The 16,245-nt window shown below is 48.6% G+C and overlaps 1 protein-coding gene across 2 annotated transcripts; it reads left to right on the top strand.

The window, feature by feature from the left end:
* The first annotated feature begins 234 nt into the window (after nucleotides 1-234).
* On the top strand, nucleotides 235-16,245 carry CBX7 (chromobox 7). 2 transcript variants are annotated; one of them, XM_075428147.1, is made up of 6 exons: nucleotides 235-486; nucleotides 1,461-1,504; nucleotides 5,554-5,619; nucleotides 6,140-6,206; nucleotides 6,821-7,160; nucleotides 9,201-16,245. In XM_075428147.1, the coding sequence occupies exons 1-6, from the start codon at nucleotides 418-420 to the stop codon at nucleotides 9,344-9,346; spliced, it is 732 nt and encodes a 243-aa protein (XP_075284262.1). In that variant the 5' UTR covers nucleotides 235-417; the 3' UTR covers nucleotides 9,347-16,245. The 2 variants fall into 2 exon arrangements, with proteins under 2 accessions (XP_075284262.1, XP_075284261.1); XM_075428146.1 differs by having other exon boundaries at nucleotides 240-486; nucleotides 9,198-16,245.

The following is a 16,245-nucleotide window of genomic DNA, read 5'->3' as shown; positions in this document are numbered from 1 at the left end:
CGCCGGTTCCAAGGCGCCCAGCGGCTGCGTGGGTGCCACCTCCAGAAACCCCCCGGCCCCTCACGACGGCGGGGCGGCGGCGAGCGGGGGCTGGGGCGGGGCGGGGGAGGCGGCGGTAGCGGCCCCTCAGGCGGTTCCCGCCCGCGGCGCGCGCCGCCGCTCCGCCCCCCTCCCTCCTATCTCGCGCGCGCCGGGGAAAACGTTGCGCAGGTTCTAAAGCGGGGAGGGGAAGGGGGGGCGCGGCCGCGCGCGAGGGGGCGTGTGAGGGGGAGCGGCGGGTAACGGCCAGCAGCGGGCAGCGGCCGCCGGCCGGGCCAGCCTCGCCACCGCCACCGGCAACCCCCTGCCTCCCTGCCTCCCCCCCGCCCCGGCCGCCCTCCGCCCTGCGGCAGCCGGCCCCCCCCCGGCCGCGGGCCCATGGAGCTGTCGGCCATCGGCGAGCAGGTGTTCGCTGTGGAGAGCATCCGCAAGAAGCGCGTGCGGAAGGTGGGCTGCGGAGGGGCGGGGGGGGAGGGGGGGACGGGGACGCGCACTGGGACACCCCACACACCCCCCGCCCCGCACGAGCGCGGTGGGCGTGGCGGGCCGCCCGGCCTGCTCCCCCCCGCGCCGGGTAACGGGCACCTGCCTGGGGCCTGCGGGCGGGAGCTGCTGGTGAGGTGAGGTGAGGTGAGGTGAGGTGAGGTGGGGGGGAAGGGGGGTCGCTGCTGGAGGGGCTTGGGCCTGTGGAGAAGCAGCGCATCGCCCCGCCGCCGCGCTCCGGGAAGCCCCTCGGCGGGAGGTGAACGGTGTTGGCAGCTGCGCGCGCTCCTCGGGAGCCCCTGGACGGGGGTCTCCAATCACCGCGCTTTTGTCGCTTTTCGTTCTCTTGAAATCCCGTCACTTTGGAGCGAGCAGATCGATGGGTAACTCTGCACTGGGCTGGTGCTCGCTCGGGTTGAAGGGCTGAGTGACCGCGATGGATGGAGCAGTGTTTAGGTAGAGCGTGTAGCAGCTGGAGGGGAGCGTGCCAAAGGGATGCTCCGCAGGTTCTGATATGTTGTATTTCTGCTCTCTTGTTAAAAAAAACCCCAACCCTCTGACACTTGCTCCCGGTGTACATCCTCGTCTCACGTTTATACGTGCTGGCTTCTTGTAGGATTGCCTGTAAAGGCAGGAGCGGTCGCAGCCCTGCGCTCCAGCCAGCTTTTGGGGTTCTGCCTGCCAGGCTTCTGCAAATACACAGTCCCAAGCTGATGGCAGTTCAAGCACGTTTAAACACCCCTGTGTGCCCATTTTCTGGGGAAAAGGGTATAGCAAGTGCAGTTGAATGAGGAAGTGGCTTTGTTTTGAAAATAAAGCAATAGGAAATGAACTTCTCCGTTGCAGAGTTTAGTCCTGTTGATTGGTTGCATCTCTTTGTGTAGCCCATATTTGGCTGCCAAGTTCACCTATTTTCTTCTTCCTTTTTCCACCCTTAGGGTAAAGTAGAATACCTGGTAAAGTGGAAAGGATGGCCCCCAAAGTAAGTTGTGTGTTACTTGACTTTTACTTTTTCCTCGTTAATATTCGGTATAAGCTTACACTGTATCTCTGCAACTGAGCATCACATTCTTAATGGGTAACCTTCTGTGCCTCATCCCAACCACGACAAACAGAAACAAAGAGCCACAAACCAAAACCAAATCTATTTCCGGACTGGCAGCTGAGGGATACAAACTGTGTGCCAATCTATTCTGACTGGTTTTTGCCACCACTGAAATATTCCATTGAGTTGCTTTCTAGATACAAATGTTCTCAAGTTCATTAGGAGTTCAGCAGGGAACCCTGATTCTTCTGAAGCTGGAATGGCTCCTGCTTTTCTGAGTTAGCAGCAGGAGGACCTCACTTTATTTATAGAGCTACATGTAGTCTTTCAAAATAGGAAACAAGTTGGTGGTCTTGTCTTCTTGTTCTACTGCTTCCCCTCTGCAATCCACAAACGGAAAGGGGCAATGTTTCAGATGTATAAATTGGAGTCAAATGCAGGTGATCTTTGTCCCTTGCAATTACTGCCATGCCTTGTTTCCCTGTCCAAAACCTTCTCGTATTTTGAGTGCCTTTTCTGCTGTTGCTTTGGTTGCTATGTTGCACAAAGGAAAAAAGAGAAAAAAAGTTTTTGCAGCATTGCTGTGCACTGTTTACAGATACTTCTCTTATTAAAATGCAGCTGCCTCTGACGAAGAGTGATTGCTCTGTGCCTGAACAGTCTGTAAAATGCTTTGAGATTAAAAGGATTAGGTAACTGGAGAATATTACTATGTTAGCTAGCAGTCCAGCAGAATAGCCTCCTGGCCAACCCATGTGGGGCCCTGGCTTTGCGTCTTGGTTTGTAACTGTGTGTGTGTACATACACAGTGTGCGTGGGCACAACTACGTTACACATGCAGTTGCACTGCGTGTTGCTAAGCAAAGAGGGCTGCTTTTACCCGTTCGTCCTTGTAGGTGCAAAGCAGGGCCCAGTAGGATGGTCCTGACAGATTGTACCTGGTATCCAAGAAGTTGAAATGTGTTCCTGCATGCCTAATCCTTGTGTGTAATCCTTGTGCTTGCATGGCGTGCGTGAAGATAAGCAGCTTCCCCTCTCTGGTGGTGCTAGGAGAGGGTGACTTGACTATAAGTTCTGCTGTCGAAGTGTAACTTGTGCACTTGTTGAGCACCCGTGGCCATACAGTGTGGGTCAGTTCTTGGACTGCTTCAGCCTGCTAAGTAGCCAAGCCTATTATAATTGCTGGTGGAGATTGGGAAATGTATTTGTGATCTGTGAGGCACCATCCCCTTTTGGCCAGAATACTGATGTTTATCCTATTCGCCTTTCAACAAGTGCCCTGAGGTCCTTCTCTTGTAAAGTTACTTGCCAAGAAGGTGGGCTGAAGCATGGCGTAATGTTTCCTTGGACAGAGCAGCCCTTATTCTTACTGCTGCCTTTCCTTGCCCTGCACCTTGGAACTCTGGGGAAGGCAAAAACTCTCTTTTAGGAATTAAAAGCACAGCCTTCTGCCCAGGGAGCAACGGGATGTCAGGGTTCCCTTCTTTTGATGCTGTGATATGTCCAAACACCTTCCATCTTCCTCCAAACTCCAAACCTGAAGAGCACGGATTTTTTTTTTTTCCATCCCCGTCCCCCCCCTCCATTTTAACTGCTCACTCGGTAGTTTGAGTTGCTTAAAACCAAGATGCTTTGAGCATTGAAGTCGTTTCCATCCTGCTAGCAGTTTCTGTTCTTTGTTTCTAAACATACATATGCCTGTGACGGCATGCAGCACTACAAGCTGTTTGCTTCCGGCATATTCTTCTTTCCTCATGCCATGTCGTATTTCTCTTCATTCCCCTCCCCAGCCTTGTCACACTGCTCTTTGTAATCTCTGTACCAGTTATCCATTCCCATTGGAGGCCTCATGGAAGGGAATAAGGATAGATCAGTAGTTTAGTGCTTTCCCATGCAATTGATATTTCACCTTTATTTTTTTCCTTTTTAATAAAAAAATTGTTGTTAATGTCCTGCACTTCAGATTTCTGGATTGTGCTGCGGGAGTCGGGGAATGGAAGAGTTACAGTCTGATTCTAGCTACAGGCTTGTTTACAACTTGTGTTGGAGTTAAGAGGGGAGGGGGAAGAGGAGGAGTAGAAGGAGGGGGAAGGAAGATCATATGATCTATGTTTTCCAGAGTGCCTGCTCTCTGCAGTTCTGCTGCAGGCTGGGCTGTGTGTACCCGTATATATAGCTCTATGTGCGTGTGTGTCAAACTGAACCATGTTTTTTTTTTTATATGCAGTGTTTTGCCACTGCAGCAAAGCCAGAAACTGAGCTGCAGAAAAATGGCAACACCCACCAGTTTTTTTTCAAAGCAAATCTCCTTTCTTCTCCTGCCCGTGAAAAGAAATCCAATGTCTTTTCCCCCTGCTTGTGTTATTACGTTTCTTAAAATTGTAGAATGAGTGCCAGAATCCCTCCAGCTGGGAGGAAACCTTCCTCTGTTAAAACAGCATCTTGGCTTTGACAGCTCACAGTCAGGTTGCTGCAGGAGGCTTCAGCAAAGCAGGGAGGGAGGGATCAGCTGGTTATGAAGACATGTCTGTTCTTAACTCCCTGATGTACGGTGCACCTTGGGATATCTGAATTTCACGTTTTTGTTTCTCCCTTTTGTAAAAGAATTGTACTTTCATTTTGAGAACCATTCTCCAGGCATGCTCCTATATTTCAGTACTTTTCTTCCGTCTGATGGAGAGATGAAAGGCAAAAGCATTCCCAAACCACCTCCCCCGTGTATATATATGCATGTATCATGTGCCCTCACGTGCAGCCTGTGCTTCATCCAGAAATGTAAACATCCTAAAATGCTTTCCCTCTGTTTAAAGGCACTGATACAAATGCACCTTTGCCCACCTACATGTGGCTTCTCTCTGGCCCTCCTCCCCAGGGGCTGGGAGAGGTCTGCCTCCAGGCCCTGGACCTCACTTTCCAGGAAACATAATGTGCTGAGGCATCAGGGTTTCAGACTTGCTTTCCTGCCTTTGAGTTTGTATGGTAGACGTGCCACACGCGTTTTCTGGGCAAACGCGACCCCTGAGCAGCAAACATCCCACAGAGGCCGCCTTGCGATCCTTTTATGTTCCACAATGGGAGTTTTTGGCTGCTGCTTGCTGGTATTAAGTGGAGCTGTGCCGTTTGGGAACTGGTTTTGGTGTTGCCTGCTGGGTGGGTTCAGTCCTTCCCCGAGCATCTGACTCCTGTCGTGGCTGTCTGGCAGTGGAGGAGGGAGATGGGGCAGTAAGTGACACTGGTCACAGGCTGCTTTCAGAGCACCAAGCTTCTTTCGTGTAGTTTTGGTAGCCCTGACCGTAATGCAGATGCGTTCCTCATGCGCTGGTGCAGAAATACTGATGACCTCTGCCAGATGGAAATAACCTGCAGGGGGAGTCGAGCTAGAGAAGAAGTAGCTGGAAAGTCGCCATCAACTTGCCTCAGGGCCCGGGTCTAAGCATGCTTAGTTGAATGGCATCAGTGGAGAAAAATTAAGCTCTTCTTAAATTAATGGTTTTGGCTCCAGTGATTAGAGGTAATTAATAATGCAGGTGAGAAAGCATACTTACTCTTTGAGCACTCTAAATTAAGAGAGACCTATTTTTCAGAAAGCTGTATGGGATCACATCTCATCGTTCCGTGGGGTTGTTTGGATTTGAGGGAGTGCTGCAGATGAGACCTGTTTAGGCATTGAGTTAAAATCGGTTTGTGAGTGTCTGCACAGGCTTTGCAAACAGCGTGGAGGGGGCCCTGGGGAGGAAATCCTGCCCTGTGCTCCTAGAAAGAGCTGCTGATGCTTGGCCCTGCCTGTTTTGGGAGGGGGAGGTGGTGTTTGCGGAAAGTTGGGGAGAGAATGGCTGGGATTCCTCAGAGCTCTTGCAGTGTTGCGGCAGGCCCCACTGACCCTTGTGCAGACAGTATTCAGGGCCACAGCACACTGGTAGCAGGCCTGCAGAGAGAATGTTTCATTAAAGTATTGTTTGCTTTCTATTCCTTATGTTTTTCTTCAGATACAGCACATGGGAGCCAGAGGATCACATCTTGGACCCTCGCCTGGTAGTGGCTTATGAAGAAAAGTAAGGGTGCATGTTCTTTCTCTCCCTGGGCGCAAGAAAATGAAATAGTGTCTTTATTTCACAGTGTGCATAAAGTACACTTGTACCTGTTTCAGTCAAAGATGAGATGTATAGCAACGAATCCTGCTTGATCTCTGTACCCTGGTGTTGGCTGAGGCGGACAAGACAGGGTTAAAGAAGCTTTGATTGTCACTGTTCAGGAAATGAGGCCAAGAACAAGCAGCACTGAGCCAAAGAGCAATCAGTCTCAGGTTTTAATCAGGTCCAGGGCTGGACTGGAGTGATGCGAGGTGATAAATTTCTCTAACCCATCCTTGATCAGCTGAGTTGGAGAAACTCCCTTATTGCAAGGCTTTCACTCCTGCAAGAAGCAATCCTGGGATGTTTTCCAAGCCCACAGTGGTCACTATTGGATTTTAATGAAGGAAATGAGGGAGCTGTGCTGGAAAGGTAGACTTCACGACTCGGTTTTGTGCTGTGGTATATAGTACTCGGTTTGATTTGTGTTCCTCTTTCACAGGGAAGAGAGAGACCGTGCATCGGGGTACAGGAAAAGAGGCCCCAAACCAAAGCGCCTCCTACTGCAGGTAGCCTCTTGCTCTTCTGTGTATTTCTTAACTCGTTAGCTGTTGTGCTGCTCCTCTGCTTGTGGGTTGGTGGAAACTGTCCATTTGCTGTTGCATGGACAAAATTGGAGGTAACAAGCTGACACAACATCATGACATCAGTGAGTAGGCAGATAGTTTTAAACTGTTAGCTGAAGAGCCAGCTAACTTGTCTTTAGAAAGGCAAAACAAAACAAATAAACAAAACCAACCACAGCTCTTGCTCTCTGAACTAGGATTTTGTAAACTTTGGGCTTAGGTGGTTGCAGGTGACCTGATTTGCGTGCTCTTTTAGTTTCGTGTTGGGCTTGGACTTTCCATCATGTTAAGGGTAGCTGCTGGTTGGAAGCAGAGTTCCAGCATGCTTTGACTGCTGCCAAGCAAAGCAGCCAATCCTAGGAAGCATGTATTAGGAAGAGCTTAGATGGCAGTTGACGAGGTGAGAGAAACAGTGTTGTGGAAGCAGCACAACTTATCCTAGCTCATGTAGGTGTTCAGGGACTAAACAAAGAATAGTTTCCTGGCTCCCAGGAAAGAGCCCTGACTGTATTACCCGGAGGGCTGCTCTGACCCTTGCTGCGTTGATATCTTGGCAGCGGCTGTATGGCATGGACTTGAGGAGTGCCCACAAGGGAAAGGAGAAGCTCTGTTTCTCTCTTGCGCGAAGGTTTGGAGGAGGAGACAGTAGCCTGCCAGGGGCCAAGCCAGGGCAGGCAGAGTTCTCCGAGAAGACGGGGGGAGCAGTCCTGCCTTTCTCTCTCCGGAAGCAACGCAAAAACCAGAAGTACCTGCGACTGTCAAGGAAGAAGTTCCCCCGCATGGCGAGCCTGGAGAGCCGAAATTGTAGGCATGAGTTCTTCCTGAATGATTCAGTGGGCCTAGAGGCCAGGCAGGGCCCCGAGGACTGGGAGGCCATGCAGCACACCAGCAAAGAAGGTAAGGCCAGACACCCCTTGGCTGTGAAGTTCTGGGGCATGCAAAGGATGCTCTGCATGCTTCCTCCTTGCTTGCCTCACCCTGGGGTTGTGGTTTAGGTCAGGTCCTCAGAGCAGCGCTCGCTGGCTTACATTGTGGCCCTCTTGTCTGCAAGTTCTTTTCTTGTTTGGGTGAAGAGCGCAGCTTCATTTGCATCTCTATAGTCTTATATCAGTGATGCCCCTTACAGTGTTAGCAAACAGGCAGAAGAGACTGCAAGTTACTCCCCTCTTAGAGTTTCCTCCCAGCAGAGGTGACATGCAGGTGTGACAGCGACGGACTCTGCCTCTGTCCGCATACCCGCATGTGTTCAGCCTGCTGCTCCGCTAAAAGGAGCATGGCTGGCAGTGGACAAGCTTGGACACCAGCACTCCTCTCATAGTGCTGCTCTGAGGAGCATGCAGGAACACCACTAGGAACCCACAGTGCGTTCCTCTGCCCCCTCCTTCCCTTTCCTCCCCACACCCCGCCTTCTCTCTAAAGTCTCTTGCTATAGAGCTGTGTGAGAGGGGGGAAGAGAGAGATGACGTGAGCATGGTAACTCCTGCCTTGACCCACTGAGTAGGCAGCAGGAGTGTAGGCATGGGAGATGTCCAAGCACATTTGGCGTTTGGGGGAGGGATACCAGCATCTTGTGCAGGAGGGCTGTGGGATGTGCGTGTTGCTCTGAGTTACCAGGGAAACTCTATCCCTGCATTATTAGAGCTTCTGAAGGCATAGCTTTCCTGAGCAGTGGAAAACCGGGGCTGGTGCTGCTTGTAGTAGCTAAGGGAATCCAATTACTCCTTGCTAGGAGCAGCTGTTAGCCAGGCTGGATTAGGCAGGATTTTGGGGAGAAGGCTGTGTTCTGGGAATCAATGCTATCCCCTCCTTTCTGAGAGGGACTCAAGCAGTGCCCAAAATCCAGGGAGGCAGCAATGGGGGGAGTAGCACAGAGGAACCCACTGTCACATCCTTGCAAGGGGCAAATGTGTGGGACTGTTTCCGCCAAGAAGCACTGGGCTTTACAGCATTTGGGGATCAGAAGTGAAGGGCACTACAGAAATGTGAACCTGTTTTTGTTCTCCCCTTGACACACAGCGTTTGTGGTATTCCAGTTATTGTTAGAGGGTTTTGGACTCTTCCTGATGTGAAGGTAGGCACCCCAGGTATTTGAGACAGAGGAAATACGCTCTTAAAGGGCCGTTGTTCCTTGCCCAGGTTGAGACGACAAGGTATATGATACAGGTGTAGTGACAGGGAGAGGGTATGTTTTCCTTCCTCTCAGTGTATTTTTGTGGCTGTCTCTGGGGGTTGGGAGGCTTTGGGTGGCAGAGGGACTGATTAATAGTTATTCTATGGTGAGAAAGTGCAGGGATGCTTGGGTTTCTTGTATGGGGCTATCAGGGAGCAAAGGAAGGATATAAAAAAGGGAGAGCAGCCTCTCCATTAAGTAGTATTGATGGATTTTTGAGAGAATCGCACCCAGGCTGCGTTGCAGGTGCAGTACAAGGAACACCCTCCATTTTGGATCCCTTTGACTCCCGCAGGAGTGTCTGGAGAGCATGTGCAAGAATGTGTGATTTTTGACTTTTCAGCAGGGTAGGGCATTTACAAGCCGGTGAGCTCACACCTGGTTTTGCTGACACAGAACCAAACTAGAGGATGAGAGGAGAGATATCGGGGGGTTGTGGATGGTTAGATGAGCTGGGCAGTGTTACGGGGTCTTTTGACCTCTGTGTAGTTTGCTCCGATGCTGGCGTGTATCTGGATGCCTTTGCTAGTCTTTCCTTTTCCCGTTATATCCTGCAGTGATCCTCCATTTTCCTTTAGCCTCTGAGGGGAGGGCTCTTTCTTGCCTTGTATATGCAGACTCAGTACAGTCTGATTTTGCCCATTGTTTGTCAGAAAGGAGGCCCCTTTTCTGTCCTTCCCTTCCCTCTTTTCTTCCTCCTTGCTTCTCCCTCACCCCCTCCCTCTCTCTCACTAACATGCTCTTATCTGCCTCTCCTCCTGCAGCAGATGCGGATGGCAGTCTCCCTTGGATTCCCACTGTGCCCCCCAGTGAAGTGACAGTGACGGACATCACGGCAAACTCCATTACCGTCACTTTCAGAGAAGCACAAGTGGCTGAGGGCTTCTTCCGAGACCGGAGTGTGCAGTTCTGAATCTCCGTTTTCAGTGCTCCCCAAAACCAGTGCTTTTAGGGTGGGGCTAGGAAAGGATTATTTAATCCCTTAAAAAAAAACAACATCCAAAATGTCTCCTCTTAAAATGTTTACAGAGACCTTCTTTCTTTTTTTTTCTCTACTCCTTTTCTCCCTTTCAGATACGCAAAAAAAGGCAGTGTAGGGGGTGTATGTTTGTCATTGCTTTGTCCATCTGAAAAACTGACAGCCCTTTCCCTGGCAAAGACTCCCCTCCTAGATGTGAAAGCAGCAAGCTGAACAATTCGCCTTTTATCCTATTAAGTGGCAGCAGCTGCATTTGTGGGGAGAGGGCATGTGGAGGTGGAAAGAGAGCTGGATCTCTAGCCTGCCGCCTTGTTCTGCAATTGATATCTCTTGGATAAAGATACTTCTCTGTGCATTGCTCTTCCCACCTTCCTCCTCCCTCTCTTCCTGCAGCAGTCAGAGGTGATGGATCCTACCCGTGTAGATAATTCCAGCCTGTTAAGACTTTCTATCCAGCGCTCTTTTCCCTGTGGCCTGCTGTCAGGACTTCAGAACGCTATTTGCCTGTCTGTGGTAAGTCAGTCTTTGCAACACGGGTCCGTATAGACAGCAGAGGTTTCTCCCTTTGATTGCTGATCATGTGGAGAGACTGAAATGCATCTCTGAAATCTAGATTGGCGACGTAAATTCAATTTGCCCTCATTAAAAGCTCAGAAACCCAGCACAGTCGAGACATACCATTCTGTATATGTTAAACAGGATTTACAGGCTTGTCTGTGCTGTGCGAGGAATGCGCTGTAGAAAAAGGGGTGTTCTTACCCTTTGCCAAATTCAGTATTAATAACAAATGCTGCCCTGAATCTGTGGTACTAAGTTGGTTGAAAACTGACTCCTCTCCCCTGGGAGGAGGGGCTAATAGGACAAGCGAAGCATTGCCTAGCACTGCAAAGATATCCAAGATACTGGCACAGGCCCAGGACACAGGAATTGGACAGAACTGAGCTGGAAATGGACCTTGATTAGCAGCAAATTCTGTCCTTGGATACCACGGAGAGATCCAAGGTAAACAACATGTGGGGAAGACATACTAAATTTGAGGAGGGGAAAAAAAATTCTTAATTCTCAGCAATGAGAATTCTTGGATCATACTGTCTGAGTAATATTCTTCTGTGACTCCAGTCTCCTCACAGTATCTGTGATCCTGAACTGCTTTACTGATGGGAACTTCCCCTTGGAAGGCTTAAAAATCTTTGCCAAGGAAAGTGGTCTGCATTTCAGTAGACACTGTCTGATCTTGCACTTAAAAATGCCTTGTGCTGGACTGCCTGTGACACTTTGAGGTTTTTGAAGAATTGCTTTATTTTGAGTTGGTAGTTTAGCATAGCATCTGTTCTTGCACATGCATGTTCTCTTCCATTTTTTAAAAGCAAATTTTATTTAAATAACTTAAAACTTTAAATATAGATCTTTTCCTATGGAAAGCAAGAAAAGTAAGCTAGAGTCTAAGGTGGGAACTGCAGGACGGAGTGCTGCAGGGTAACATGGGCTACTGTCATGATTACTATCCTTAAATCCTTTGTTTCCTCTCCCCACCCCACCTGAAGCATCTCCTATATGCTGCATTTATTCTAAATGAAGCTACGAGCCTTCTGAGCTCTGATGTAAAGACACCTGTGGAAATCCTCAATATGTTCCTTTGAAGGGCTTGGCTGCTGGCCTGCAGAACTTGGGAGCTCTGGGGCTTCTGGTCCTCCAAACATCTACTTTTTGAAAAGTGCTTGGACTGCCCCTATGGCTTTTATTAAAAGCAGGTTTCACCTCAGATAGGGCACGGCAGCTCAGTGTAGGCTTAGGATTTCCCCTTCCATCTCAGAGCTGTTTGAGCAGGCCTGTCTGCCGCTGTGTCACAGCAGTTTCAGGACCACTGGGAAGTCCTTGAATTTCTGGACTAACCTTTTGTCTCGCGAAGAAGTGACATGGGATTTTTATTATGGAGAAATCTGAGAGGGTGAGAAGTGAAGCTGGGGGTGGAATTATGTCGTGGGAGGAAGAGTGAGTGGGAAAGAAGCTTGCAGTAGCTAGCAAGGGCAGACTGATGAGGTAAGCATACAGACTCAGGATGTTTGTTGAACGTGGGTGTCCAGAGCGAGGCTTCTGTATCTGGAGTTGCACCCTCTTTTGCAGGATGTAGGGTCAGACAGTGTTGTCATCGTCACCCCCACACACACCCCCACACCCCATCTTCCTGACACCTGCCAAATGTGCTGAGTACCTGCATCTCTCTCTTGTTGTGAAGAGTGGACACAGCACATGGCTGAGTCCACGCTAGAGGGTTGTGGCAGGCCAGGTAGTTATGGTTGCAGAAGCATAATATTTTAGTCTCTCTTTTAAAAAGTGTTGAACTCCAGCTCATCCTGCTAAATCTTCATGGCATTTATAGGATCTGATTGCAGATACTGCTGCCTTTGTACTGTCTTCATCGCAGCGTACAAATACACCAAAAAAACCTTCCTATTTACTAAGATTCCTGGCTTTTGCTGACATCAGAAGCAATACCAATCCTGTGGCAGGAAAGATCTTGTCCTAAAAAGCTGGATTTCCATCCTCTGCTTTTGTCTTCACTCATCAGTGGAGACTTCTCGATGTTTTGTTTTGGCATTTCTCTTCAAACATCTTTTCTTCCTCTTGCAGTGGAGTTTTCAAAGACTTGTGGTGGTCTTTCAAAGCGGATCCACCCACAGCTTCATATCTTAATCATTTTTTGGATCAGACTAGCTTGTGTTCTGCTGGTGACTAATCATCTTGCTACACGAAGTGTCTAACAAAGTACCTGGCTACCGTGCTGCTTTGTGCAGAGGTCAATGAGGAGTTAACCCTTATCAGGTTAAGACGCAACAAGTTCCATGTGCGTAGGTTTGGTTTGTGTGTGTGAGGAGGAGTTTGTGGTAGGAAACTAGGCAGTTACTGTGTCGGGGTGGACTTTTTTTATTTTTTGACATTCATGAATTCTTGCTTATCTTAAAGATCTTTTTGAGAAGATATTTCTTGTGGTCTTTGAAAAATGTGGCTCTGTTCCATATTGTCTGGTGACATGTCATTGTAGATACCTTGGTAGAGCTGGCCTTCAGGGACTTTAAAATTAGCTTTATTCCAATTCTGCAGTTGTAGAGATCTGTGGGTGTTTTTCTTGGGAGGGCAAGAGAGGCTATCTGGGTTTACTTGTCTCTTCTTGCCAGTACTGTCCATCCGCCAGTTCAATCCAAAACCTGAAAATTGAATTGGGACCTCTTGGGCTAACATATCACGAAAATCAGATGCTGTGCTTGGAGCTTCGTTAAGCATTCTGTTTGATTAGAAGAGCCGGAATAGCATCCAGCTGAAGCAGAGTTTAATAATTCTATTTGAAGCACAGGCCGAGAATAGAAATGGGCTAACTCTCCCATACCTCGTTTGGCTCCATGGCTGTAAACAAGAAAAACAAACTTCAGCCAGTGGAAATTACTGAATTGTACACAAGAAAGAAACTTCTTGGAGAAGAATGCTCTAATAGTCATTCTTGGAACTGTTTCCTTGTGAGAATGTGGCAGCCACATTTAGGGGACAGAAGTTTTTATTTCTTAGATCTTAGCACTGCGAACTCGCTGTATACGATATGACAGAACTGAGGGGCTTCACAAGATTGGAAAACCTTTATTGTCAACACTGCGGTTAAAAAAAAATGAAAAAAGAAGGAAAGGACTGCCTCTGTCCTGGATAGTTATAAACTAGACGGTATTGCTCTGATACGTAAGTGGTGCCTTGGAACAGCAATTTTTAACACTTAAATAGTGGCATTAAGTAGCCTCATAGCTCGTGCATGCTCCTTATTGTCTTGCCTTTGCTTGGGGGCCCTTCTGCTTGTGAAGTCAGACCAAGGTGAGGGTGGTTGTTTTTTTTTTTCCAAGCAAAGCCAGGATGTTATTGTGAGAACACCCAAAAGCAGTTCCATTTGCCAAAATAAGCCCAGATTTGTTAGTGAATTGACCCTTGCTTATGCTGGAGCCTCGGACAGAAATAAGCTTACTGAGAAATTAATGGCTTTTTTGTTGTTGTTGTTGGTATTGTGAAACTGTCCAGAATTGTTCTTCTGGTGTTTTGTGACTGAATGTATAAAATTGTTTGTTCACCTCACAGGGGGCCCTCAGCCCCAGTACAGTTTCCTGCTGTACGCCAGCTAGTGCTATTTGATGGTTCACTGGAACGGAGAAGGGAGGCCAAAAAACAGGCAGGGTAGCTCAAGCAAGACCCTTGGTGGTAGCCACAACAGAGGCTGGGGTGCGGAAGACAGCAGCAAGGGCTGTCAGCCACATCCATGTATTTGAGCAAAGCTAAATCTACCACCACCTCTCCACCCCTTCCTCTCCTCTCAGGCTTTAAGTCTACGCTTTATGAAGGAGGGAAAGTGCAAAAACCTGCTTTTCTAAGGCTAAGTGGTATCTACCTGTCTTCTCTTCCTCCCTTGCTTACCTGCAGCCTAGGAAGAAGAGGGCAGTCAGCGGGCCTTTCTAGGAAAATAGCAGGGCCAGCTGGTTGTCAGGGAAGGGAGGGAAGGAGTTGCTCGGAGTTGCTCTTGCTAAGGTGTTGAGGACAGGCCTTTGGGTGAGCTGGCCACTGAGAGAGAAGGCATGTTAGGAGTGCAAAGAGCTTGCAGTGAAACTGATCTCTTGCGTCGGCAGGTGGATGCCCCTCCGAGTTCTGAGCGGGCCCTGTGGGATGGAGATGGTCAGTGCTGTGTTTATGTAATCTGTCTGTTACCATTTGGGAAAGCAAGGGAGGTGGGTGTGTGTTAACAGCTGGCCTAAGGTAATTCTACACGGGAATACAGTGCTGGCAGATACAGGTAAAGGGAATACGGCGCTTTTGCCGTGCTTGTCTTCAAAACCGCTGTGCCTCAGGGCATGGTAAACTTGTTTTGAGACAACAGTGTATGATCAAGAGACCATGTTGTCGTCTGCCTGCCGACCTTACTGTCCTCACAGAGAAAGCATGAACCTTCCGGGTGTCAAACCACCTGGATTCCACCCAAGCAGCTGGTTAAGATGGGAAGGCCTACAAAACGGCCTCAGGACAACTGGAGGGAGAGAGAAGCAATTACTTAAAATTGAATTCAGATCCTTTGAATCCTTTCCTGTAACAAGCACTTTCTGGAGTGATGACCCCTTTTTCTTTTCCAGCTCTCTTTCCCGTGCACCCTCAATTTCTTAAAGTACAGTGGCTTAGCAGGGATCAGGTGGGAGATGATCCCTGGTGAACTGGGAGTTGTAGAGAGGAGCAGAGCTCAGTGGGAGCTGGAAGTGGCTGACAGGGGGGAGATGGATGGCTAGCAAGCTGGGATGGGTAGAAGCTTTGCTGCTGAGGTTGTGTCCATCTCCTGTGGGTTGCTCTGCAAAGATGCTAGGGGTTCTTGTCTGAAATGCAGCGCAGATGACGTCTGAGAGTGCCAGTCAGATGCTGAAGGGGAGAGCTCATAGAGTTCTTTGGAATCTGTCGCAGCTGATCTCGTTTCTGGAGTAGCAGGGTTTTGACCGGGAGGGGGATTTTGGAGGAGGAGGAGATGGAAAGCTTTTTTATTATTATTATTATTTTTTAACCAGAAAATGTAGTGTCAGCACAAAGAAGCTTTTTGTAAATCTGTCAAAATGTTGAGCGGCTTTTTCTTCTTTTTTTTTTTTGCTTTTAAATCTGAAGTATGTTTTGAAGCACTTTGGAAATGCAAAGCACTAGGAGTGCTAAGTACTCCTTGTCGTCTGCCTAAAAGTGGCATTTGAAAAGCAAGAGTTGTCTCTGTTTCGGGCCACTGGCTGCTCCTTATCATTTTCCCAGAGCTGCCACCCGGCTCTTTGCCTCCCTGCCACGGCTGCAGGGGGAGCGTGCCCCATCCGTGCCAAGTAAAGGAGGGCTCCCCAGGGGAGGAAAGGGAAAAATGAAGTTGAGTTTCAGTTTGAGTGGTCCTAGTCTGGAACTATGGCCACTTCTTCCAGCTCTGGAGACATCTCTACGGAGTTTCCTGTCTGAAAAATTGCACCTTATTAGCTTAGTTGAGGAGTGGGGAGACGGAGATCGGTCCTTCTGCAGGGAGCGGGGAGAGGAGGGGAGGGTGAACCGGGAGCTGTCTTCAGTAGCTGCTGGATTTTTCCAGAGGCGGTTTCCTCACTTCATCTCCAACAAAACGGCAACAAAACAACTAAAATCATTTAGATGAAGCTTTTGTTCCGCGTACCTCAAGAACCTTTTGAGCAGGCTAAGATGAGAGAATCTTTTTTTCCTCACCTGGCCAGCTCTGCAGCTGGGGGAACCCCGTTCTCTCGCTGAGTTTTCAGCACCAACATTTTCCCTTGGCGTACGTGCATCATTTGGACTCTTGCACACTGACTCATCTAATTTGGTATGCTTCCTTTCTGTTGGTGGGGGGAAGATGGGGGATGTGGTCAGTTAGAGGGGAGGGTCCTCAATTATTTTTCTTGTCTCTTCAGTTGTTGCTGTTGTTCCTGTCAGCACGCTAGAGTATCTGAGTCTTTGCACACAGAAAGCTTCCTTTTGCACAGAATGAGCTTCTAGCTTTTGTACAGACTAATTGAATGTATTTGGGGAGGGGGGGGAAATAGGGAGTAAACCAATTCCAAACAAACCAGTCGGAGTATAATGCCTTTTCTGAGCGAGTATGTGCTGTAATAGGAGATTGTAATAGCGAAGGGAGGGCAGGTTCGAGTATAATTTGACACAAAGTGTGGTTTTATTTTTGTACTGATATGGATAAGAGACTGTACAGCATCTATTTATTTAGATGATTTATGTGGTAAATGTTGCAAACAAAATTATTAAAATATTAAATACGAGAACTGACATTTACGTAA

This window comes from Opisthocomus hoazin, chromosome 8 (assembly GCF_030867145.1).
Source record: "Opisthocomus hoazin isolate bOpiHoa1 chromosome 8, bOpiHoa1.hap1, whole genome shotgun sequence".
Classification (NCBI taxonomy): Eukaryota; Metazoa; Chordata; class Aves; order Opisthocomiformes; family Opisthocomidae; genus Opisthocomus; species Opisthocomus hoazin.
This window is presented reverse-complemented; position numbering and strand designations above follow the sequence as displayed.

Excerpts from the sequence above, each read along its gene's own strand:
- CBX7 (XM_075428146.1), top strand. The coding sequence starts at position 418 with ATGGAGCTGTCGGCCATCGGCGAGCAGGTGTTCGCTGTGGAGAGCATC. Across the intron at positions 5,620-6,139 it reads GTAGTGGCTTATGAAGAAAA|GGAAGAGAGAGACCGTGCAT; the intron begins GTAAGGGTGCAT and ends CCTCTTTCACAG. Across the intron at positions 6,207-6,820 it reads CAAAGCGCCTCCTACTGCAG|CGGCTGTATGGCATGGACTT; the intron begins GTAGCCTCTTGC and ends ATATCTTGGCAG.